Source organism: Rana temporaria, unplaced genomic scaffold (assembly GCF_905171775.1).
Source record: "Rana temporaria unplaced genomic scaffold, aRanTem1.1, whole genome shotgun sequence".
Taxonomy (NCBI): domain Eukaryota; kingdom Metazoa; phylum Chordata; class Amphibia; order Anura; family Ranidae; genus Rana; species Rana temporaria.
In genome coordinates, this window is record NW_024404651.1 from 19,764 (window position 1) to 47,406 (window position 27,643).

The following is a 27,643-nucleotide window of genomic DNA, read 5'->3' on the forward strand; positions in this document are numbered from 1 at the left end:
TATCATGCACAGCTGCTAACAAGGCAGTATATATATTTATTCATTCCAGCCCATTACTAAAAATAAAATATGGCAGGACAAAATGGGGAAATGGTAACGCAGGTTACAGGTGAACGCAGAAATAAAATCAGAAACAACGGCTCGCCATGACCGAGATCTTCAGGTTTAAAAGACGCGTCATCTCTCAACAAGGGACAAGGAAGATGGGGGGGGGATGGTCAGAAATTATCGTCACATAGCAAGCGTCATCACGCATCCAGATATTGTCAGGTGGTTAATTAACAGCCTTTAATTAAGACATTTTAGTTATTTTCAATATGAAAAAAATTATAAAGATGGAATTGCAGGAAAAAAAAAAATCTTCAGCTTTCGTCCTCGTTGAACGTTCGTCCTCGGCAGACGCTCCTCCGACCCGGCAGGCGCTCCTCCGACCCGGCAGACGCTCCGCGGACCCGGCAGACGCTCCGCGGACCCGGCAGACGCTCCTCCGACCCGGCAGACGCTCCGCGGACCCGGCAGACGCTCCTCAGACCCGGCAGACGCTCCTCAGACCCGGCAGACGCTCCTCAGACCCGGCAGACGCTCCTCAGACCCGGCAGACGCTCCTCAGACCCGGCAGACGCTCCTCAGACCCGGCAGACGCTCCTCAGACCCGGCAGACGCTCCTCAGACCCGGCAGACGCTCCGCGGACCCGGCAGACGCTCCTCTGACCCGGCAGACGCTCCTCTGACCCGGCAGACGCTCCTCTGACCCGGCAGACGCTCCTCTGACCCGGCAGACGCTCCTCTGACCCGGCAGACGCTCCTCAGACCCGGCAGACGCTCCTCCGACCCGGCAGACGCTCCTCCGACCCGGCAGACATCTTATTTTTGGAAATAAAAAAATAACTATCCTCAAACATTATTGTGGATGGTTTTCAGTAATCCCGAGATAAACGATACAAATGAGAAGAAACAAAGACGGCCGTTTTCCAGGCGGGGGGAGGGGGTGGCGGCTCTCGTATCGGCCATTGGCAAAGAGATCCTTCCTGGAAAGACAAATACTCGAAGTTCGAAGACTTTGGCCACGTAACACGAAGGAAAACACCCTCCCGACTCTCAGGAGGAAAAACGGAAACGACAAGATTTTCGATGGTTAGTCTCCCTGATGCCACGGTGAGAATATTGCATAAATTGGGGGAAAGGGGCGGGGACTGACAGACAAGACGCACATGCTACTGTCCACGAGGTCACAAAGGGGGTGGGGACTCCGGTCAAATATTAATAGGTGTCTGTATGTTAGAAATGGCTTCTTCCATGACAAGATCCAACGATGATCCATCTCACAAGATCTGCTTGACCAGCATATCTGCGACGTTCAGGGCGGTGAATGGGCTCCGCTCTATGTGGGTGGCCTGATGGACGATCAGATTGCTATTTCTGGTAAAACATTTGCCACATACAGAACAGGAATACGGTTTCTCTCCGGTGTGACCGGTCAGGTGGTTGAGAAGGGTCGGCTTGTTGGCGAACACCTTTCCACACTCGGGGCAGGTCAGTCTCTCTCTCCGGTGATCTCTCCGATGATTGGCAAAGTCTGAGCGCCTGACGAAGCACTCCTGACATTCCGAGCACGTGTAGGTCTTCATCGTGCGGTCTTTCTTGGTGGAGGAGACGGTCGCCTCTTCGCTCGTTCCTTCGTCGCCCGAATTGGGCTCCTCTGTACTGGGAGCTGATTTTTGGGGTGTGTCGTCTTGGGGTGGAAGTTGGATGTCAGGTTCTGGAAGCGGCTCGTCTTCCTCAGAGCCCGATCCACCCTCGATTGGGGCGAATGAGAATTTTGTATGTGCGTGTTTTATTAGAGCGTTTACATCCGTATCCAAGTTACTGTTTTCATCAAACCCTAAGAAGTCAACGGGGCCGCCACTGTTTTGGAAGAGCAATGGAGGAGGTTCAGTGTGAGAGGCCGGGTACTGCTCATAGTCAGCTGGGGTGTACATATTAGAATCGTTGTCGTCCCCTCCAGAGTCGGTATCTTCAGCGTGGTATGGAGGAGGTGTGTAGCTGCGTTTCTTGTATTTCGGGGCTCTATAGGTTTCAGGATAGCTGGCATTTCCTTCGTCTTCAGAGACAGACTCCTCTTTGATCTTTATGGACAAGAACTGCGCGTTGTCCATGGCGTTCCCATCCTCACAAGACGCAGATTCTTCCTTGATACGGATCTCTGCAGGATCCGAGTCACCCAGGATGTCCTCAGCACTGGACTCGTCTTTGATGCTCTGAACCTTAAAGGGCGAACTGATCGTCTGGATGTAGGTTCCCGATTCAGTGATCATTTCCCCCTTGGGGGTGCCCATCTCATCCTTATTAATGTTATCTGTACCCCTATAGACGTTGGCATCCACGGAAATGACCTCCTCCGCCAGACTTGTACCTGAAATAAAGAAGAACAGATACGTGAAAATCTTCTTCATCGTCTACACATTGTACGACTCGGTGATGAAGACAAACGTCTCTTACCCTGGGAGGTGGAAGGTCGGCTCCTCTCCACTATCACACTTCTGTGCGCATCTTTGTTCTTCCCTCTCCCAACATGGGAACTAGTGGAATCCTCACCACTGCCGGGGCCCTAAGACACACAATGACACGATCACCACCCTGGCACATCCCCAAAGATACATTCCAGAACATTACCTCCCCGGAACATCCCCGACCATCACCATCCCGACACATCCCTGATCATCACCATCCCAGAACCTCACCTCCCTGGGACATCCCCGACCATCACCATCCCCAACCATCACCATCCCGACACATCCCCGACCATCCCGACACATCCCCAACCATCACCATCCCGACACACCCCCGACCATCACCATCCCGACACACCCCCGACCATCACCATCCCGACACACCCCCGACCATCACCATCCCGACACACCCCCGACCATCACCATCCCGACACACCCCCGACCATCACCATCCCGACACACCCCCGACCATCACCATCCCGACACACCCCCGACCATCACCATCCCGACACACCCCCGACCATCACCATCCCGACACACCCCCGACCATCACCATCCCGACACACCCCCGACCATCACCATCCCGGCACATCCCCGACCATCACCATCCCGACACATCCCCGACCATCACCATCCCGACACATCCCCGACCATCACCATCCTGGCACAACCCCAAAGATACATTCCAGAACATCACCTCCCCGAACATCCCCATCCCGACACATCCCCGACCATCACCATCCTGGCACATCCCCAAAGATACATTCCAGAACATCACCTCCCCGGAACATCCCCGACCATCACCATCCCCAACCATCACCATCCCGACACATCCCCGACCATCACCATCCCGACACATCCCCGACCATCACCATCCCGACACATCCCCGACCATCACCATCCTGGCACATCCCCAAAGATACATTCCAGAACATCACCTCCCCGAAACATCCCCGACCATCACTATCCCCGACCATCACCATCCCGACACATCCCTGACCATCACCATCCCAGAACATCACCTCCCATCACCATCCCGACACATCCCCAAAGATACATTCCAGAACATCACCTCCCCGGAACATCCCCAACCTTCACCATCCCGACACATCCCCGACCATCACCATCCCGACACATCCCCGACCATCACCATCCGACACATCCCCGACCATCACCATCCCCGACCATCACCATCCCGGCACATCACCGACCATCACCAACACATCCCCAACCATCACCATCCCCGACACATCCCCGACCATCACCATCCCAGAACCTCACATCCCCAACCATCACCATCCCCGACACATCCCCGACCATCACCATCCCAGAACCTCACCTCCCTGGGACATCCCCAACCATCACCATCCTGGCTCATCCCCAAAGATACATTCCAGAACATCACCTCCCCGGAACATCACCGACCGTCACTATCCCCAACCATCACCATCCGACACATCCCCGACCATCATCATCCCCAACCATCACCATCCCGGCACATCCCCGACCATCACCATCCTGGCTCATCTCCAAAGATACATTCCAGAACATCACCTCCCCGAACATCCCCATCCTGGCTCATCTCCAAAGATACATTCCAGAACATCACCTCCCCGAACATCCCCATCCCGACACATCCCCGACCATCACCATCCCGACACATCCCCGACCATCACCATCCCGACACACCCCCGACCATCACTATCCCCAACCATCACCATCCCAGAACCTCACCTCCCTGGGACATCCCCGACCATCACCATCCTGGCACATCCCCAAAGATACATTCCAGAACATTACCTCCCCGAACATCCCCATTCCGACACATCCCCGACCATCACTATCCCAGAACATCACCTCCCCGACCATCACCATCCCAGAACCTCACCTCCCTGGGACATCCCCGACCATCACCATCCTGGCACATCCCCAAAGATACATTCCAGAACATCACCTCCCCGGAACATCCCCAACCATCACCATCCCGGCACACCCCCGACCATCACCATCCCGACCATCACCATCCCAGAACCTCACCTCCATGGGACATCCCCAAAGATACATTCCAGAACATCACATCCCCGACCATCACCATCCTGGCTCATCCCCAAAGATACATTCCAGAACATCACCTCCCCGACCATCACCATCCCGACACATCCCCGACCATCACCATCCCGACACATCCCCGACCATCACCATCCCCGACCATCACCATCCCCAACCATCACCATCCTGGCTCATCCCCAAAGATACATTCCAGAACATCACATCCCCGGGACATCCCCAAAAGATACATTCCAGAACATCACATCCCCGGGACATCCCCAAAAGATACATTCCAGAACATCACATCCCCGACCATCACCATCCCGGCACATCCCCAACCATCACCATTCCGGCACATCCCCGACCATCACCATCCCGGCACATCCCCGACCATCACCATCCCAGAACCTCACCTCCATGGCTCATCCCCAAAGATACATTCCAGAACATCACCTCCCCGAACATCCCCATCCCGACCATCACCATCCCGACACATCCCCGACCATCACCATCCCGACACATCCCCGACCATCACCATCCCCGACCATCACCATCCTGGCTCATCCCCAAAGATACATTCCAGAACATCACCTCCCCGACCATCACCATCCCGACACATCCCCGACCATCACTATCCCCAACCATCACAATCCCCAACCATCACCATCCTGGCTCATCCCCAAAGATACATTCCAGAACATCACATCCCCGGGACATCCCCAAAAGATACATTCCAGAACATCACATCCCCGGGACATCCCCAAAAGATACATTCCAGAACATCACATCCCCGGGACATCCCCAAAAGATACATTCCAGAACATCACATCCCCGACCATCACCATCCCGGCACATCCCCAACCATCACCATCCCAGAACCTCACATCCCCGACCATCACCATCCTGGCTCATCCCCAAAGATACATTCCAGAACATCACCTCCCCGACCATCACCATTCCGGCACATCCCCGACCATCACCATCCCGGCACATCCCCGACCATCACCATCCCAGAACCTCACCTCCATGGCTCATCCCCAAAGATACATTCCAGAACATCACCTCCCCGAACATCCCCATCCCGACCATCACCATCCCGACACATCCCCGACCATCACCATCCCGACACACCCCCGACCATCACCATCCCGACACACCCCCGACCATCACCATCCTGGCTCATCCCCAAAGATACATTCCAGAACATCACATCCCCGACCATCACCATCCCGGCACATCCCAGACCATCACCATCCCGGCACACCCCCGACCATCACCATCCCGGCACATCCCCAAAGATACATCCCAGAACCTCACCTCCCTGGCACATCCCAGAACCTCACCTCCCTGGCACATTCCCAACCATTGCCATCCAATGATAAATCCCAGAATCTCACCATCCCGGCACATCCCCAAACATCTAAAGATTTATTCCAGAACATCACCTCCCCAGCCATCACCATCCCAGAACCTCACCTCCCTGGCACATCCCAGAACCTCACCACCCCGGCACATCCCCAACTATCGCCATCCAATGATAAATCCCAGAATCTCACCACCCCGGCACATCCCCAACCATTGCCATCCAATGATAAATCCCAGAATCTCACCACCCCGGCACATCCCCAAACATCTAAAGATTTATTCCAGAACATCACCTCCCCAGCCATCACCATCCCAGAACCTCACCTCCCTGGCACATCCCCAACCATTGCCATCCAATGATAAATCCCAGAATCTCACCACCCCGGCACATTCCCAACCATTGCCATCTAATGATACATCCCAAAACCTCACCTCTCCAGTCAGCAGCTGGATGATTCGGAAGGTGAGATCCAGGATCTTCTGGTCGCTTTGCCTCTCCTGTTTCAGAGTCTGTGCTACAGATGCCGATACTGGACCTCCTGGGGCTGGTGGGTAGTTCCCGGGGATGACCGGCTCACCAGACTTTGTCATGACCGTACATTCCTAGACAAGAAGACACGACAATATGACCGATCGTTCCTCCGACCACCAGGGGGGGAGATTCTTACAATACAGTTGTGGGACACAAAATCAAAGTTACTTCCATCATACGTAAGAATGTCTACTCTACAGACACCCACGGAGCGCCACGGAGAACTATGGGAGCACCACGGGAGAACCACGGGAGCGCCACGGAGAACTATGGGAGCGCCACCGAGAACTATGGGAGCGCCACGGAGAACTACGGGAGCGCCACGGAGAACTATGGGAGCACCACGGGAGCACCACGGAGCGCCACAGAGAACTATGGGAGCGCCACGGAGAACTATGGGAGCGCCACGGGAGAACCACGGGAGCGCCACGGAGAACTATGGGAGCGCCACCGAGAACTATGGGAGCGCCACGGAGAACTACGGGAGCGCCACGGAGAACTATGGGAGCGCCACGGAGAACTATGGGAGCGCCACGGAGAACTACGGGAGCGCCACGGAGAACTACGGGAGCGCCACGGAGAACTACGGGAGAGCCACAGACAACTACGGGAGCGCCACAGACAACTACGGGAGCGCCATGGAGCAGTGGACACAACAAAGCAAATCCCATGCCCTTGTTGGCTTTAGAGCCGTGGTAACATTGGAATTCCAGATCCGTAGCTTTGGTCAGAATCCCGGCACGCCCTCAGAATCCCGACACGCCCTCAGACTCCCGGCACGCCCTCAGACTCCCGGCACGCCCTCAGACTCCCGGCACGCCCTCAGACTCCCGGCACGCCCTCAGAATCCCGACACGCCCTCAGACTCCCGACACGCCCTCAGACTCCCGACACGCCCTCAGACTCCCGACACGCCCTCAGAATCCCGGCACGCCCTCAGAATCCCGGCACGCCCTCAGACTCCCGGCACGCCCTCAGAATCCCGGCACGCCCTCAGAATCCCGAATCCCGACACGCCCTCAGAATCCCGAATCCTGACACGCCCTCAGAATCCCGGCACGCCCTCAGAATCCCGGCACGCCCTCAGAATCCCGACACGCCCTCAGACTCCCGGCACGCCCTCAGACTCCCGGCACGCCCTCAGAATCCCGGCACGCCCTCAGAATCCCGGCACGCCCTCAGAATCCCGACACGCCCTCAGAATCCCGGCACGCCCTCAGAATCCCGGCACGCCCTCAGAATCCCGGCACGCCCTCAGAATCCCGGCACGCCCTCAGAATCCCGGCACGCCCTCAGAATCCCGGCACGCCCTCAGAATCCCGACACGCCCTCAGAATCCCGGCACGCCCTCAGAATCCCGGCACGCCCTCAGAATCCCGGCACGCCCTCAGACTCCCGGCACGCCCTCAGAATCCCGGCACGCCCTCAGACTCCCGGCACGCCCTCAGACTCCCGGCATGCCCTCAGACTCCCGGCACGCCCTCAGACTCCCGGCACGCCCTCAGAATCCCGGCACGCCCTCAGAATCCCAGCTCTATCCTTCCACTGCGGACCTCAGGTAAGTCTTGTACCGTGTCCCCACCAATCCTCTCACCGTCCCAACATCCCGGGGGGGTCACACGTGTTGTATATAGAGGAAGGTTAGGTAGCGTGTGCATGTGTTGTCTATAGAGGACCCTAGAACCCCAGAACCCCTCACCTCTCCAGCCAGTTCCTGGTCATGTGACACTCCCAGAACCCTCACCTCTCCAGCCAGTTCCTGGTCACGTGACACTCCCAGAACCCTCACCTCTCCAGCCAGTTCCTGGTCACGTGACACTCCCAGAACCCTCACCAGCCAGTTCCTGGTCACGTGACACTCTCAGAACCCTCACCTCTCCGGCCGGTTCCTGGTCATGTGACACTCCCAGAACCCTCACCTCTCCAGCCAGTTCCTGGTCATGTGACACTCCCAGAACCCCTCACCTCTCCGGCCGGTTCCTGGTCATGTGACACTCCCAGAACCCTCACCTCTTCGGCCAGTTCCTGGTCATGTGACACTCCCAGAACCCTCACCTCTCCAGCCAGTTCCTGATCATGTGACACTCACAGAACCCTCACCTCTCCAGCCAGTTCCTGATCATGTGACACTCACAGAACCCTCACCTCTTCGGCCAGTTCCTGGTCATGTGACACTCCCAGAACCCTCACCTCTCCAGCCAGTTCCTGGTCATGTGACACTCCCAGAACCCTCACCTCTCCGGCCAGTTCCTGGTCATGTGACACTCCCAGAACCCTCACCTCTCCAGCCAGTTCCTGGTCATGCGACACTCCCAGAACCCCTCACCTCTCCGGCCAGTTCCTGGTCATGTGACACTCTCAGAACCCTCACCAGCCAGTTCCTGGTCATGTGACACTCTCAGAACCCTCACCTCTCCGGCCAGTTCCCGGTCATGTGACACTCCCAGAACCCTCACCTCTCCGGCCAGTTCCTGGTCATGTGACACTCCCAGAACCCTCACCTCTCCGGCCGGTTCCCGGTCATGTGACACTCCCAGAACCCCTCACCTCACCAGCCAGTTCCTGGTCATGTGACACTCCCAGAACCCTCACCTCTCCGGCCGGTTCCTGGTCATGTGACACTCCCAGAACCCTCACCTCTCCGGCCGGTTCCTGGTCATGTGACACTCCCAGAACCCCTCACCTCACCAGCCAGTTCCTGGTCATGTGACACTCCCAGAACCCTCACCTCTCCGGCCGGTTCCTGGTCACGTGACACTCCCAGAACCCTCACCTCTCCAGCCAGTTCCTGGTCACGTGACACTCCCAGAACCCTCACCAGCCAGTTCCTGGTCACGTGACACTCTCAGAACCCTCACCTCTCCGGCCGGTTCCTGGTCATGTGACACTCCCAGAACCCTCACCTCTCCAGCCAGTTCCTGGTCATGTGACACTCCCAGAACCCCTCACCTCTCCGGCCGGTTCCTGGTCATGTGACACTCCCAGAACCCTCACCTCTTCGGCCAGTTCCTGGTCATGTGACACTCCCAGAACCCTCACCTCTCCAGCCAGTTCCTGATCATGTGACACTCACAGAACCCTCACCTCTCCAGCCAGTTCCTGATCATGTGACACTCACAGAACCCTCACCTCTTCGGCCAGTTCCTGGTCATGTGACACTCCCAGAACCCTCACCTCTCCAGCCAGTTCCTGGTCATGTGACACTCCCAGAACCCTCACCTCTCCGGCCAGTTCCTGGTCATGTGACACTCCCAGAACCCTCACCTCTCCAGCCAGTTCCTGGTCATGCGACACTCCCAGAACCCCTCACCTCTCCGGCCAGTTCCTGGTCATGTGACACTCTCAGAACCCTCACCAGCCAGTTCCTGGTCATGTGACACTCTCAGAACCCTCACCTCTCCGGCCAGTTCCCGGTCATGTGACACTCCCAGAACCCTCACCTCTCCGGCCAGTTCCTGGTCATGTGACACTCCCAGAACCCTCACCTCTCCGGCCGGTTCCCGGTCATGTGACACTCCCAGAACCCCTCACCTCACCAGCCAGTTCCTGGTCATGTGACACTCCCAGAACCCTCACCTCTCCGGCCGGTTCCTGGTCATGTGACACTCCCAGAACCCTCACCTCTCCGGCCGGTTCCTGGTCATGTGACACTCCCAGAACCCCTCACCTCACCAGCCAGTTCCTGGTCATGTGACACTCCCAGAACCCTCACCTCTCCGGCCGGTTCCTGGTCATGTGACACTCCCAGAACCCCTCACCTCGCCGGCCAGTTCCTGGTCATGTGACACTCCCAGAACCCTCACCTCTCCGGCCAGGACAGAAATGATCTCCATGGTGAGGTTCAGAATCTTCTCCGACATCTCCTTCCTCTCCTTGGCAGTTCTGGCTTTGGGTTTCATTCCAGCCTTGCGTAGTTGGGAACGTTCCGCCGATCGTCTTGTTTTTTTACTGACCTTCAAATGAGAGAAAGTAAATCCGGCCAATCAGAACACAGAACAGAGAATTCCTACATCGAGATGGAAGACTTCCTGCTCTAAGGCCTCGCCTCCCGCTACATCAACACTGGCCAATGGAAGATCCCAACCTCCACCCAACGGAAGATCCCGACCTCCACCCAATGGAAGATCCCAACCTCCACCCAATGGAAGATCCCAACCTCCACCCAATGGAAGATCCCGACCTCCACCCAATGGAAGATCCCGACCTCCACCCAATGGAAGATCCCAACCTCCACCCAATGGAAGATCCCAACCTCCACCCAATGGAAGATCCCAACCTCCACCCAATGGAAGATCCCAACCTCCACCCAATGGAAGATCCCGACCTCCACCCAATGGAAGATCCCGACCTCCACCCAATGGAAGATCCCGACCTCCACCCAATGGAAGATCCCGACCTCCACCCAATGGAAGATCCCGACCTCCACCCAATGGAAGAACCCGACCTCCACCCAATGGAAGAACCCGACCTCCACCCAATGGAAGAACCCGACCTCCACCCAATGGAAGAACCCGACCTCCACCCAATGGAAGAACCCGACCTCCACCCAATGGAAGAACCCGACCTCCACCCAATGGAAGAACCCGACCTCCACCCAATGGAAGATCCCGACCTCCACCCAATGGAAGATCCCGACCTCCACCCAATGGAAGATCCCGACCTCCACCCAATGGAAGATCCCGACCTCCACCCAATGGAAGATCCCAACCTCCACCCAATGGAAGATCCCGACCTCCACCCAATGGAAGATCCCGACCTCCACCCAATGGAAGATCCCGACCTCCACCCAATGGAAGATCCCGACCTCCACCCAATGGAAGATCCCAACCTCCACCCAATGGAAGATCCCAACCTCCACCCAATGGAAGAACCCAACCTCCACCCAATGGAAGAACCCAACCTCCACCCAATGGAAGATCCCGACCTCCACCCAATGGAAGATCCCGACCTCCACCCAATGGAAGAACCCAACCTCCACCCAATGGAAGATCCCGCACAAAGCTCCGACCTCCACCCAATGGAAGCTTCCCAGAAGAACACAGCAAAAAGGAGGACCAAGTTCCAGTCAATACGTCTTAACCCCCTGAAATCTGGTGCAGGGTATGAAGGGGCCCCAATATAACCCCCTGGAATAAGGTGCAGGGTATGAAGGGGCCCCAATACAACCCCCTGGAATAAGGTGCAGGGTATGAAGGGGCCCCAATATAACCCCCTGGAATAAGGTGCAGGGTATGAAGGGGCCCCAATATAACCCCCTGGAATAAGGTGCAGGGTATGAAGGGGCCCCAATATAACCCCCTGGAATAAGGTGGAGGGTATGAAGGGGCCCCAATACAACCCCCTGGAATAAGGTGCAGGGTATGAAGGGGCCCCAATATAACCCCCTGGAATAAGGTGCAGGGTATGAAGGGGCCCCAATATAACCCCCTGGAATAAGGTGGAGGGTATGAAGGGGCCCCAATACAACCCCCTGGAATAAGGTGCAGGGTATGAAGGGGCCCCAATATAACCCCCTGGAATAAGGTGGAGGGTATGAAGGGGCCCCAATACAACCCCCTGGAATAAGGTGCAGGGTATGGAGGGGCCCCAATACAACCCCCTGGAATAAGGTGCAGGGTATGAAGGGGCCCCAATACAACCCCCTGGAATAAGGTGCAGGGTATGGAGGGGCCCCAATACAACCCCCTGGAATAAGGTGCAGGGTATGAAGGGGCCCCAATATAACCCCCTGGAATAAGGTGCAGGGTATGAAGGGGCCCCAATGACTTGATCTCTTAGCCCGGCTCCTGCACACGATTGGCTGGAGGGCCCCTCTACAATCACACCACCCACCAATCCGTAAAGAGACTTACCGGTCCATCTGGAAGAAGTCCGGGGCCGACACCAGCCAGGCCCAGCGCTCCGCACGGGAGGGAGGTAGGTGTTTCTCCACCATAATCTTGTCCCTGAGATGTGTTCAGCACGATGGAGAGCGGGTGAGTTCTCTTACGCGGTGCGTTTGCCTTGCGTCCGCGGCGGGACGCGTTGGGGAAGATCGATGGAACTTTCTTCAATATATTCTGCAGCCCACTCGCCTCAAAGGCGTCCCCCGGGAAGAATCCGATCCCGTCTGCAAGTCCCTCAGCCATGATGTCACCGGGTGGGCGGATCACTGCTCCTCTGTCATCATCCAATGGCGGCCACCCTGCAGGGAAAACATCCAGAATTATCCAGAGGAACTCCAACGGGGCCTACCCCTAGCTCCTCCCCTCATCCAATCACCATCCAAGACCTGACCAATGGAGAAGATCAGAGTGCACGGGCCGTATATATCTCTATCCACCAATACAGAGCACAGGGTGTACACCCAGACCCTCAGGAGGCGGGGCTCTGACCTCACCGGGATGGGAAGGGTCTTCCCAAATGCCCCCCCCAGTATTCCCCCTATAATCCCACCCCCTACCTATAATCCCACCCCCTACCTATAATCCCACCCCCTACCTATAATCCCACCCCCAATATTCCCACCCCCTATAATCCCACCCCCTACCTATAACCCCACCCCCCCCCAATATTCCCACCCCCTATAATCCCACCCCTACCTATAATCCCACCCCTACCTATAACCCCACCCCCAATATTCCCACCCCCTATAATCCCACCCCTACCTATAATCCCACCCCCTCCCTATAATCCCACCCCCTACCTATAACCCCACCCCCTACCTATAACCCCACCCCCCCAATATTCCCACCCCCTATAATCCCACCCCTACCTATAATCCCACCCCTACCTATAACCCCACCCCCAATATTCCCACCCCCTATAATCCCACCCCTCCCTATAACCCCACCCCCAACCTATAACCCCACCCCAATATTCCCACCCCCTACCTATAATCCCACCCCTACCTATAATCCCACCCCCTACCTATAACCCCACCCCCCCAATATTCCCCCTATAACCCCACCCCCTACCTATAATCCCACCCCCAATATTCCCACCCCCTACCTATAACCCCACCCCAACCTATAATCCCACCCCCAATATTCCCACCCCCTACCTATAATCCCACCCCAACCTATAATCCCACCCCCTACCTATAACCCCACCCCCTACCTATAATCCCACCCCCAATATTCCCACCCCCTATAATCCCACCCCCTACCTATAACCCCACCCCCAATATTCCCACCCCCTATAATCCCACCCCTACCTATAATCCCACCCCCTCCCTATAATCCCACCCCCTACCTATAATCCCACCCCCTACCTATAACCCCACCCCCAACCTATAACCCCAACCCCAATATTCACACCCCCTACCTATAATCCCACCCCTACCTATAATCCCACCCCCTACCTATAACCCCACCCCCAATATTCACACCCCCTACCTATAATCCCACCCCCAACCTATAACCCCACCCCCTACCTATAACCCCACCCCCCCAATATTCCCCCTATAACCCCACCCCCTACCTATAATCCCACCCCTACCTATAATCCCACCCCCAACCTATAATCCCACCCCTACCTATACCCCCCCCCCCCCCAATATTCCCCCTATAACCCCACCCCCTACCTATAATCCCACCCCTACCTATAACCCCACCCCCCCAGTATTCCCCCTATAATCCCACCCCTACCTATAACCCCACCCCTACCTATAATCCCACCCCCTACCTATAACCCCTACCTATAATCCCACCCCTACCTATAACCCCTACCTATAATCCCACCCCTACCTATAACCCCACCCCCCCCAGTATTCCCCCTATAATCCCACCCCTACCTATAACCCCACCCCTACCTATAATCCCACCCCCTACCTATAACCCCTACCTATAATCCCACCCCTACCTATAACCCCACCCCCCCAGTATTCCCCCTATAACCCCACCCCTACCTATAATCCCACCCCCTACCTATAACCCCTACCTATAATCCCACCCCCAACCTATAACCCCACCCCCTACCTATAACCCCACCCCCAATATTCCCACCCCCTACCTATAATCCCACCCCCAATATTCCCACCCCCTACCTATAACCCCACCCCCAGTATTCCCCCTATAATCCCACCCCTACCTATAATCCCACCCCCAATATTCCCACCCCTACCTATAATCCCACCCCCTACCTATAATCCCACCCCCAATATTCCCACCCCTACCTATAATCCCACCCCTACCTATAATCCCACCCCTACCTATAATCCCACCCCCTACCTATAATCCCACCCCCTACCTATAATCCCACCCCCAATATTCCCACCCCCTACCTATAATCCCACCCCCAATATTCCCACCCCCTTCCCTCACAACAATCCCAAATCCATCCCCAATATTCAAAATAATTCCTCATCAACCCCCTGCAGAGTATTACACCCGATAATAAGATCTCCCCTGCAGAGTATTACACCCGATAATAAGATCTCCCCTGCAGAGTATTACACCCGATAATAAGATCTCCCCTGCAGAGTATTACACCCGATAATAAGATCTCCTCTGCAGAGTATTACACCCGATAATAAGATCTCCTCTGCAGAGTATTACACCCGATAATAAGATCTCCTCTGCAGAGTATTACACCCGATAATAAGATCTCCTCTGCAGAGTATTACACCCGATAATAAGATCTCCCCTGCAGAGTATTACACCCGATAATAAGGTCTCCCCTGCAGAGTATTACACCCGATAATAAGATCTCCCCTGCAGAGTATTACACCCGATAATAAGATCCGATCTCCCCTGCAGAGTATTACACCCGATAATAAGATCTCCCCTGCAGAGTATTACACCCGATAATAAGATCTCCTCTGCAGAGTATTACACCCGATAATAAGATCTCCTCTGCAGAGTATTACACCCGATAATAAGATCTCCCCTGCAGAGTATTACACCCGATAATAAGATCTCCTCTGCAGAGTATTACACCCGATAATAAGATCTCCTCTGCAGAGTATTACACCCGATAATAAGATCTCCTCTGCAGAGTATTACACCCGATAATAAGATCTCCTCTGCAGAGTATTACACCCGATAATAAGATCTCCCCTGCAGAGTATTACACCCGATAATAAGGTCTCCCCTGCAGAGTATTACACCCGATAATAAGATCTCCTCTGCAGAGTATTACACCCGATAATAAGATCTCCCCTGCAGAGTATTACACCCGATAATAAGATCTCCCCTGCAGAGTATTACACCCGATAATAAGATCTCCTCTGCAGAGTATTACACCCGATAATAAGATCCGATCTCCCCTGCAGAGTATTACACCCGATAATAAGATCTCCCCTGCAGAGTATTACACCCGATAATAAGATCTCCTCTGCAGAGTATTACACCCGATAATAAGATCCGATCTCCTCTGCAGAGTATTACACCCGATAATAAGATCTCCCCTGCAGAGTATTACACCCGATAATAAGATCTCCTCTGCAGAGTATTACACCCGATAATAAGATCTCCTCTGCAGAGTATTACACCCGATAATAAGATCTCCCCTGCAGAGTATTACACCCGATAATAAGATCTCCCCTGCAGAGTATTACACCCGATAATAAGATCTCCCCTGCAGAGTATTACACCCGATAATAAGATCTCCTCTGCAGAGTATTACACCCGATAATAAGATCTCCCCTGCAGAGTATTACACCCGATAATAAGATCTCCCCTGCAGAGTATTACACCCGATAATAAGATCTCCTCTGCAGAGTATTACACCCGATAATAAGATCTCCTCTGCAGAGTATTACACCCGATAATAAGATCTCCTCTGCAGAGTATTACACCCGATAATAAGATCCGATCTCCTCTGCAGAGTATTACACCCGATAATAAGATCCGATCTCCTCTGCAGAGTATTACACCCGATAATAAGATCTCCCCTGCAGAGTATTACACCCGATAATAAGATCCGATCTCCTCTGCAGAGTATTACACCCGATAATAAGATCTCCCCTGCAGAGTATTACACCCGATAATAAGATCTCCCCTGCAGAGTATTACACCCGATAATAAGATCTCCTCTGCAGAGTATTACACCCGATAATAAGATCTCCCCTGCAGAGTATTACACCCGATAATAAGATCTCCCCTGCAGAGTATTACACCCGATAATAAGATCTCCCCTGCAGAGTATTACACCCGATAATAAGATCCGATCTCCTCTGCAGAGTATTACACCCGATAATAAGATCTCCCCTGCAGAGTATTACACCCGATAATAAGATCTCCCCTGCAGAGTATTACACCCGATAATAAGATCTCCCCTGCAGAGTATTACACCCGATAATAAGATCTCCTCTGCAGAGTATTACACCCGATAATAAGATCTCCTCTGCAGAGTATTACACCCGATAATAAGATCTCCTCTGCAGAGTATTACACCCGATAATAAGATCTCCTCTGCAGAGTATTACACCCGATAATAAGATCTCCTCTGCAGAGTATTACACCCGATAATAAGATCTCCCCTGCAGAGTATTACACCCGATAATAAGATCTCCCCTGCAGAGTATTACACCCGATAATAAGATCCGATCTCCCCTGCAGAGTATTACACCCAATAATAAGATCTCCCCTGCAGAGTATTACACCCGATAATAAGATCCGATCTCCTCTGCAGAGTATTACACCCGATAATAAGATCTCCCCTGCAGAGTATTACACCCGATAATAAGATCTCCCCTGCAGAGTATTACACCCGATAATAAGATCCGATCTCCTCTGCAGAGTATTACACCCGATAATAAGATCTCCTCTGCAGAGTATTACACCCGATAATAAGATCCGATCTTCCCTGCAGAGTATTACACCCGATAATAAGATCTCCTCTGCAGAGTATTACACCCGATAATAAGATCTCCTCTGCAGAGTATTACACCCAATAATAAGATCCGATCTCCTCTGCAGAGTATTACACCCAATAATAAGATCTCCCCTGCAGAGTATTACACCCGATAATAAGATCCGATCTCCTCTGCAGAGTATTACACCCGATAATAAGATCTCCCCTGCAGAGTATTACACCCGATAATAAGATCCGATCTCCTCTGCAGAGTATTACACCCGATAATAAGATCTCCCCTGCAGAGTATTACACCCGATAATAAGATCTCCCCTGCAGAGTATTACACCCGATAATAAGATCTCCCCTGCAGAGTATTACACCCGATAATAAGATCTCCCCTGCAGAGTATTACACCCGATAATAAGATCTCCCCTGCAGAGTATTACACCCGATAATAAGATCTCCTCTGCAGAGTATTACACCCGATAATAAGATCTCCTCTGCAGAGTATTACACCCGATAATAAGATCCGATCTCCTCTGCAGAGTATTACACCCGATAATAAGATCTCCCCTGCAGAGTATTACACCCGATAATAAGATCTGCCCTGCAGAGTATTACACCCGATAAGATCTCCTCTGCAGAGTATTACACCCGATAATAAGATCTCCCCTGCAGAGTATTACACCCAATAATAAGATCTCCCCTGCAGAGTATTACACCCGATAATAAGATCTCCTCTGCAGAGTATTACACCCGATAATAAGATCCGATCTCCTCTGCAGAGTATTACACCCGATAATAAGATCTCCTCTGCAGAGTATTACACCCGATAATAAGATCTCCCCTGCAGAGTATTACACCCGATAACAAGATCTCCTCTGCAGAGTATTACACCCGATAATAAGATCTCCTCTGCAGAGTATTACACCCGATAATAAGATCTCCTCTGCAGAGTATTACACCCGATAATAAGATCCGATCTCCTCTGCAGAGTATTACACCCGATAATAAGATCTCCTCTGCAGAGTATTACACCCGATAATAAGATCCGATCTCCTCTGCAGAGTATTACACCCGATAATAAGATCCGATCTCCCCTGCAGAGTATTACACCCGATAACAAGATCTCCTCTGCAGAGTATTACACCCGATAATAAGATCTCCCCTGCAGAGTATTACACCCGATAATAAGATCGGATCTCCCCTGCAGAGTATTACACCCGATAATAAGATCTCCCCTGCAGAGTATTACACCCGATAATAAGATCTCCCCTGCAGAGTATTACACCCGATAATAAGATCTCCCCTGCAGAGTATTACACCCGATAATAAGATCTCCTCTGCAGAGTATTACACCCGATAATAAGATCCGATCTCCCCTGCAGAGTATTACACCCGATAATAAGATCCGATCTCCCCTGCAGAGTATTACACCCGATAATAAGATCTCCTCTGCAGAGTATTACACCCGATAATAAGATCTCCCCTGCAGAGTATTACACCCAATAATAAGATCGGATCTCCCCTGCAGAGTATTACACCCGATAATAAGATCTCCCCTGCAGAGTATTACACCCGATAATAAGATCTCCCCTGCAGAGTATTACACCCGATAATAAGATCTCCTCTGCAGAGTATTACACCCGATAATAAGATCTCCCCTGCAGAGTATTACACCCGATAATAAGATCTCCCCTGCAGAGTATTACACCCGATAATAAGATCTCCCCTGCAGAGTATTACACCCGATAATAAGATCTCCCCTGCAGAGTATTACACCCGATAATAAGATCTCCCCTGCAGAGTATTACACCCGATAATAAGATCTCCCCTGCAGAGTATTACACCCGATAATAAGATCTCCCCTGCAGAGTATTACACCCGATAATAAGATCCGATCTCCTCTGCAGAGTATTACACCCAATAATAAGATCTCCCCTGCAGAGTATTACACCCGATAATAAGATCTCCCCTGCAGAGTATTACACCCGATAATAAGATCTCCTCTGCAGAGTATTACACCCGATAATAAGATCCGATCTCCTCTGCAGAGTATTACACCCGATAATAAGATCTCCTCTGCAGAGTATTACACCCGATAATAAGATCTCCCCTGCAGAGTATTACACCCGATAATAAGATCTCCTCTGCAGAGTATTACACCCGATAATAAGATCCGATCTCCTCTGCAGAGTATTACACCCGATAATAAGATCTCCCCTGCAGAGTATTACACCCGATAATAAGATCTCCTCTGCAGAGTATTACACCCGATAATAAGATCTCCTCTGCAGAGTATTACACCCGATAATAAGATCTCCTCTGCAGAGTATTACACCCGATAATAAGATCTCCTCTGCAGAGTATTACACCCGATAATAAGATCGGATCTCCTCTGCAGAGTATTACACCCGATAATAAGATCCGATCTCCCCTGCAGAGTATTACACCCGATAATAAGATCCGATCTCCCCTGCAGAGTATTACACCCGATAATAAGATCTCCTCTGCAGAGTATTACACCCGATAATAAGATCCGATCTCCTCTGCAGAGTATTACACCCAATAATAAGATCTCCCCTGCAGAGTATTACACCCGATAATAAGATCTCCTCTGCAGAGTATTACACCCGATAATAAGATCTCCCCTGCAGAGTATTACACCCGATAATAAGATCTCCTCTGCAGAGTATTACACCCGATAATAAGATCTCCCCTGCAGAGTATTACACCCGATAATAAGATCCGATCTCCTCTGCAGAGTATTACACCCAATAATAAGATCTCCCCTGCAGAGTATTACACCCGATAATAAGATCCGATCTCCCCTGCAGAGTATTACACCCGATAATAAGATCCGATCTCCTCTGCAGAGTATTACACCCGATAATAAGATCCGATCTCCCCTGCAGAGTATTACACCCGATAATAAGATCTCCTCTGCAGAGTATTACACCCGATAATAAGATCTCCTCTGCAGAGTATTACACCCGATAATAAGATCTCCTCTGCACAGTATTACACCCGATAATAAGATCTCCTCTGCAGAGTATTACACCCGATAATAAGATCCGATCTCCCCTGCAGAGTATTACACCCGATAATAAGATCTCCCCTGCAGAGTATTACACCCGATAATAAGATCTCCCCTGCAGAGTATTACACCCGATAATAAGATCTCCCCTGCAGAGTATTACACCCGATAATAAGATCTCCTCTGCAGAGTATTACACCCGATAATAAGATCTCCCCTGCAGAGTATTACACCCGATAATAAGATCTCCCCTGCAGAGTATTACACCCGATAATAAGATCTCCTCTGCAGAGTATTACACCCGATAATAAGATCTCCCCTGCAGAGTATTACACCCGATAATAAGATCTCCCCTGCAGAGTATTACACCCGATAATAAGATCTCCCCTGCAGAGTATTACACCCGATAATAAGATCTCCCCTGCAGAGTATTACACCCGATAAGATCTCCCCTGCAGAGTATTACACCCGATAATAAGATCTCCTCTGCAGAGTATTACACCCGATAATAAGATCCGATCTCCCCTGCAGAGTATTACACCTGATAATAAGATCCGATCTCCCCTGCAGAGTATTACACCCGATAATAAGATCCGATCTCCCCTGCAGAGTATTACACCCGATAATAAGATCTCCCCTGCAGAGTATTACACCCGATAATAAGATCTCCTCTGCAGAGTATTACACCCGATAATAAGATCTCCTCTGCAGAGTATTACACCCGATAATAAGATCTCCCCTGCAGAGTATTACACCCGATAATAAGATCCGATCTCCTCTGCAGAGTATTACACCCGATAATAAGATCTCCCCTGCAGAGTATTACACCCGATAATAAGATCTCCTCTGCAGAGTATTACACCCAATAATAAGATCTCCCCTGCAGAGTATTACACCCGATAATAAGATCTCCTCTGCAGAGTATTACACCCGATAATAAGATCTCCTCTGCAGAGTATTACACCCGATAATAAGATCTCCTCTGCAGAGTATTACACCCGATAATAAGATCTCCTCTGCAGAGTATTACACCCGATAATAAGATCCGATCTCCTCTGCAGAGTATTACACCCGATAATAAGATCTCCTCTGCAGAGTATTACACCCGATAATAAGATCCGATCTCCCCTGCAGAGTATTACACCCGATAACAAGATCTCCTCTGCAGAGTATTACACCCGATAATAAGATCTCCTCTGCAGAGTATTACACCCGATAATAAGATCCGATCTCCTCTGCAGAGTATTACACCCGATAATAAGATCCGATCTCCCCTGCAGAGTATTACACCCGATAACAAGATCTCCTCTGCAGAGTATTACACCCGATAATAAGATCGGATCTCCCCTGCAGAGTATTACACCCGATAATAAGATCTCCTCTGCAGAGTATTACACCCGATAATAAGATCTCCCCTGCAGAGTATTACACCCAATAATAAGATCCGATCTCCCCTGCAGAGTATTACACCCGATAATAAGATCTCCTCTGCAGAGTATTACACCCGATAATAAGATCCGATCTCCCCTGCAGAGTATTACACCCGATAATAAGATCTCCTCTGCAGAGTATTACACCCGATAATAAGATCTCCCCTGCAGAGTATTACACCCGATAACAAGATCTCCTCTGCAGAGTATTACACCCGATAATAAGATCGGATCTCCCCTGCAGAGTATTACACCCGATAATAAGATCCGATCTCCTCTGCAGAGTATTACACCCGATAATAAGATCTCCTCTGCAGAGTATTACACCCGATAATAAGATCTCCCCTGCAGAGTATTACACCCGATAATAAGATCTCCCCTGCAGAGTATTACACCCGATAATAAGATCTCCCCTGCAGAGTATTACACCCGATAATAAGATCTCCCCTGCAGAGTATTACACCCGATAATAAGATCTCCTCTGCAGAGTATTACACCCAATAATAAGATCTCCTCTGCAGAGTATTACACCCGATAATAAGATCTCCCCTGCAGAGTATTACACCCGATAATAAGATCTCCTCTGCAGAGTATTACACCCGATAATAAGATCTCCCCTGCAGAGTATTACACCCGATAATAAGATCTCCTCTGCAGAGTATTACACCCGATAATAAGATCTCCCCTGCAGAGTATTACACCCGATAATAAGATCCGATCTCCTCTGCAGAGTATTACACCCGATAATAAGATCTCCCCTGCAGAGTATTACACCCGATAATAAGATCTCCCCTGCAGAGTATTACACCCGATAATAAGATCCGATCTCCTCTGCAGAGTATTACACCCAATAATAAGATCTCCCCTGCAGAGTATTACACCCGATAATAAGATCCGATCTCCTCTGCAGAGTATTACACCCGATAATAAGATCCGATCTCCTCTGCAGAGTATTACACCCGATAATAAGATCTCCTCTGCAGAGTATTACACCCGATAATAAGATCTCCTCTGCAGAGTATTACACCCGATAATAAGATCCGATCTCCTCTGCAGAGTATTACACCCGATAATAAGATCTCCTCTGCAGAGTATTACACCCGATAATAAGATCTCCCCTGCAGAGTATTACACCCGATAATAAGATCTCCCCTGCAGAGTATTACACCCGATAATAAGATCTCCTCTGCAGAGTATTACACCCGATAATAAGATCTCCCCTGCAGAGTATTACACCCGATAATAAGATCTCCTCTGCAGAGTATTACACCCGATAATAAGATCTCCCCTGCAGAGTATTACACCCGATAATAAGATCTCCCCTGCAGAGTATTACACCCGATAATAAGATCTCCTCTGCAGAGTATTACACCCGATAATAAGATCTCCCCTGCAGAGTATTACACCCGATAATAAGATCTCCCCTGCAGAGTATTACACCCGATAATAAGATCTCCCCTGCAGAGTATTACACCCGATAATAAGATCTCCCCTGCAGAGTATTACACCCGATAATAAGATCCGATCTCCTCTGCAGAGTATTACACCCGATAATAAGATCTCCCCTGCAGAGTATTACACCCGATAATAAGATCTCCTCTGCAGAGTATTACACCCGATAATAAGATCGATCTCCCTGCAGAGTATTACACCTGATAATAAGATCCGATCTCCCCTGCAGAGTATTACACCCGATAATAAGATCCGATCTCCCCTGCAGAGTATTACACCCGATAATAAGATCTCCCCTGCAGAGTATTACACCCGATAATAAGATCTCCTCTGCAGAGTATTACACCCGATAATAAGATCTCCTCTGCAGAGTATTACACCCGATAATAAGATCTCCCCTGCAGAGTATTACACCCGATAAGATCTCCTCTGCAGAGTATTACACCCGATAATAAGATCTCCCCTGCAGAGTATTACACCCGATAATAAGATCTCCTCTGCAGAGTATTACACCCGATAATAAGATCTCCCCTGCAGAGTATTACACCCGATAATAAGATCTCCTCTGCAGAGTATTACACCCGATAATAAGATCTCCTCTGCAGAGTATTACACCCGATAATAAGATCTCCTCTGCAGAGTATTACACCCGATAATAAGATCTCCTCTGCAGAGTATTACACCCGATAATAAGATCGATCTCCTCTGCAGAGTATTACACCCGATAATAAGATCTCCTCTGCAGAGTATTACACCCGATAATAAGATCCGATCTCCCCTGCAGAGTATTACACCCGATAATAAGATCTCCTCTGCAGAGTATTACACCCGATAATAAGATCTCCCCTGCAGAGTATTACACCCGATAATAAGATCTCCCCTGCAGAGTATTACACCCGATAATAAGATCTCCCCTGCAGAGTATTACACCCGATAACAAGATCTCCTCTGCAGAGTATTACACCCGATAATAAGATCTCCTCTGCAGAGTATTACACCCGATAATAAGATACGATCTCCTCTGCAGAGTATTACACCCGATAATAAGATCCGATCTCCCCTGCAGAGTATTACACCCGATAACAAGATCTCCTCTGCAGAGTATTACACCCGATAATAAGATCTCCCCTGCAGAGTATTACACCCGATAATAAGATCTCCTCTGCAGAGTATTACACCCGATAATAAGATCTTATTATCGGGTGTAATACCCTGCAGAGTATTACACCCGATAATAAGATCCGATCTCCCCTGCAGAGTATTACACCCGATAATAAGATCTCCCCTGCAGAGTATTACACCCAATAATAAGATCCGATCTCCCCTGCAGAGTATTACACCCGATAATAAGATCTCCTCTGCAGAGTATTACACCCGATAATAAGATCTCCCCTGCAGAGTATTACACCCGATAACAAGATCTCCTCTGCAGAGTATTACACCCGATAATAAGATCGATCTCCCCTGCAGAGTATTACACCCGATAATAAGATTCGATCTCCTCTGCAGAGTATTACACCCGATAATAAGATCTCCTCTGCAGAGTATTACACCCGATAATAAGATCTCCCCTGCAGAGTATTACACCCGATAATAAGATCTCCCCTGCAGAGTATTACACCCGATAATAAGATCTCCCCTGCAGAGTATTACACCCGATAATAAGATCTCCCCTGCAGAGTATTACACCCGATAATAAGATCTCCTCTGCAGAGTATTACACCCAATAATAAGATCTCCTCTGCAGAGTATTACACCCGATAATAAGATCTCCCCTGCAGAGTATTACACCCGATAATAAGATCTCCTCTGCAGAGTATTACACCCGATAATAAGATCTCCCCTGCAGAGTATTACACCCGATAATAAGATCTCCTCTGCAGAGTATTACACCCGATAATAAGATCTCCCCTGCAGAGTATTACACCCGATAATAAGATCCGATCTCCTCTGCAGAGTATTACACCCGATAATAAGATCCGATCTCCTCTGCAGAGTATTACACTCGATAATAAGATCCGATCTCCCCTGCAGAGTATTACACCCGATAACAAGATCTCCTCTGCAGAGTATTACACCCGATAATAAGATCGGATCTCCCCTGCAGAGTATTACACCCGATAATAAGATCTCCTCTGCAGAGTATTACACCCGATAATAAGATCTCCCCTGCAGAGTATTACACCCGATAATAAGATCCGATCTCCCCTGCAGAGTATTACACCCGATAATAAGATCTCCCCTGCAGAGTATTACACCCGATAATAAGATCCGATCTCCCCTGCAGAGTATTACACCCGATAATAAGATCCGATCTCCCCTGCAGAGTATTACACCCGATAATAAGATCTCCCCTGCAGAGTATTACACCCGATAATAAGATCTCCCCTGCAGAGTATTACACCCAATAATAAGATCCGATCTCCCCTGCAGAGTATTACACCCGATAATAAGATCTCCCCTGCAGAGTATTACACCCGATAATAAGATCTCCCCTGCAGAGTATTACACCCGATAACAGGATCTCCCCTGCAGAGTATTACACCCGATAACAAGATCTCCTCTGCAGAGTATTACACCCAATAATAAGATCCGATCTCCTCTGCAGAGTATTACACCCGATTATAAGATCTCCCCTGCAGAGTATTACACCCGATAATAAGATCTCCTCTGCAGAGTATTACACCCGATAATAAGATCTCCTCTGCAGAGTATTACACCCGATAATAAGATCTCCCCTGCAGAGTATTACACCCGATAATAAGATCTCCCCTGCAGAGTATTACACCCGATAATAAGATCTCCTCTGCAGAGTATTACACCCGATAATAAGATCTCCCCTGCAGAGTATTACACCCGATAATAAGATCCGATCTCCCCTGCAGAGTATTACACCCGATAATAAGATCTCCCCTGCAGAGTATTACACCCGATAATAAGATCCGATCTCCTCTGCAGAGTATTACACCCGATTATAAGATCTCCCCTGCAGAGTATTACACCCGATAATAAGATCTCCTCTGCAGAGTATTACACCCGATAATAAGATCTCCCCTGCAGAGTATTACACCCGATAATAAGATCCGATCTCCTCTGCAGAGTATTACACCCAATAATAAGATCTCCCCTGCAGAGTATTACACCCGATAATAAGATCCGATCTCCTCTGCAGAGTATTACACCCAATAATAAGATCTCCTCTGCAGAGTATTACACCCAATAATAAGATCTCCCCTGCAGAGTATTACACCCGATAATAAGATCCGATCTCCTCTGCAGAGTATTACACCCAATAATAAGATCTCCCCTGCAGAGTATTACACCCGATAATAAGATCCGATCTCCTCTGCAGAGTATTACACCCAATAATAAGATCTCCCCTGCAGAGTATTACACCCGATAATAAGATCCGATCTCCTCTGCAGAGTATTACACCCAATAATAAGATCTCCTCTGCAGAGTATTACACCCGATAATAAGATCTCCCCTGCAGAGTATTACACCCGATAATAAGATCTCCTCTGCAGAGTATTACACCCAATAATAAGATCCGATCTGCAGAGTATTACACCCGATAATAAGATCTCCCCTGCAGAGTATTACACCCGATAATAAGATCCGATCTCCTCTGCAGAGTATTACACCCAATAATAAGATCTCCCCTGCAGAGTATTACACCCGATAATAAGATCCGATCTCCTCTGCAGAGTATTACACCCGATAATAAGATCTCCTCTGCAGAGTATTACACCCGATAATAAGATCTCCCCTGCAGAGTATTACACCCGATAATAAGATCTCCCCTGCAGAGTATTACACCCGATAATAAGATCTCCCCTGCAGAGTATTACACCCAATAATAAGATCTCCCCTGCAGAGTATTACACCCGATAATAAGATCCGATCTCCCCTGCAGAGTATTACACCCAATAATAAGATCCGATCTCCCCTGCAGAGTATTACACCCGATAATAAGATCCGATCTCCTCTGCAGAGTATTACACCCGATAATAAGATCCGATCTCCCCTGCAGAGTATTACACCCGATAATAAGATCCGATCTCCTCTGCAGAGTATTACACCCGATAATAAGATCTCCTCTGCAGAGTATTACACCCGATAATAAGATCTCCTCTGCAGAGTATTACACCCGATAATAAGATCTCCCCTGCAGAGTATTACACCCGATAATAAGATCCGATCTCCTCTGCAGAGTATTACACCCGATAATAAGATCTCCCCTGCAGAGTATTACACCCGATAATAAGATCTCCCCTGCAGACTATCTCTCCCCGGTGGGGGAGGGGCGGACGAGGCTGCAGAGTATCTCCCCCCCTGGGCTCCTCCCCCCGGGGTGAGGTGGTCGGTGGACGGTAGGTACCTTCTTCCGGTCGGTGTCGGTGGGTCAGTCCCGATCTCCCCGGTTCTGGTTGCTATCCGGCCTTCCTCCCTGGATACCGTCTGCCCTCCCCCTCCCCTTCCTTCCGCG

The 27,643-nt window shown here is 50.5% G+C and overlaps 1 protein-coding gene across 1 annotated transcript; it reads right to left on the reverse strand.

The window, feature by feature from the left end:
• LOC120922809 (gastrula zinc finger protein XlCGF53.1-like) lies at positions 1–27,643 on the reverse strand. Its single transcript, XM_040334811.1, has 6 exons — positions 27,536–27,643; positions 12,309–12,640; positions 10,260–10,409; positions 6,357–6,527; positions 2,500–2,608; positions 1–2,413 (listed from the first exon to the last, which is right to left on the reverse strand). Exons 2-6 carry the CDS (start codon positions 12,582–12,584, stop codon positions 1,323–1,325), a joined length of 1,797 nt encoding a protein of 598 aa, XP_040190745.1. The 5' UTR covers positions 12,585–12,640; positions 27,536–27,643; the 3' UTR covers positions 1–1,322.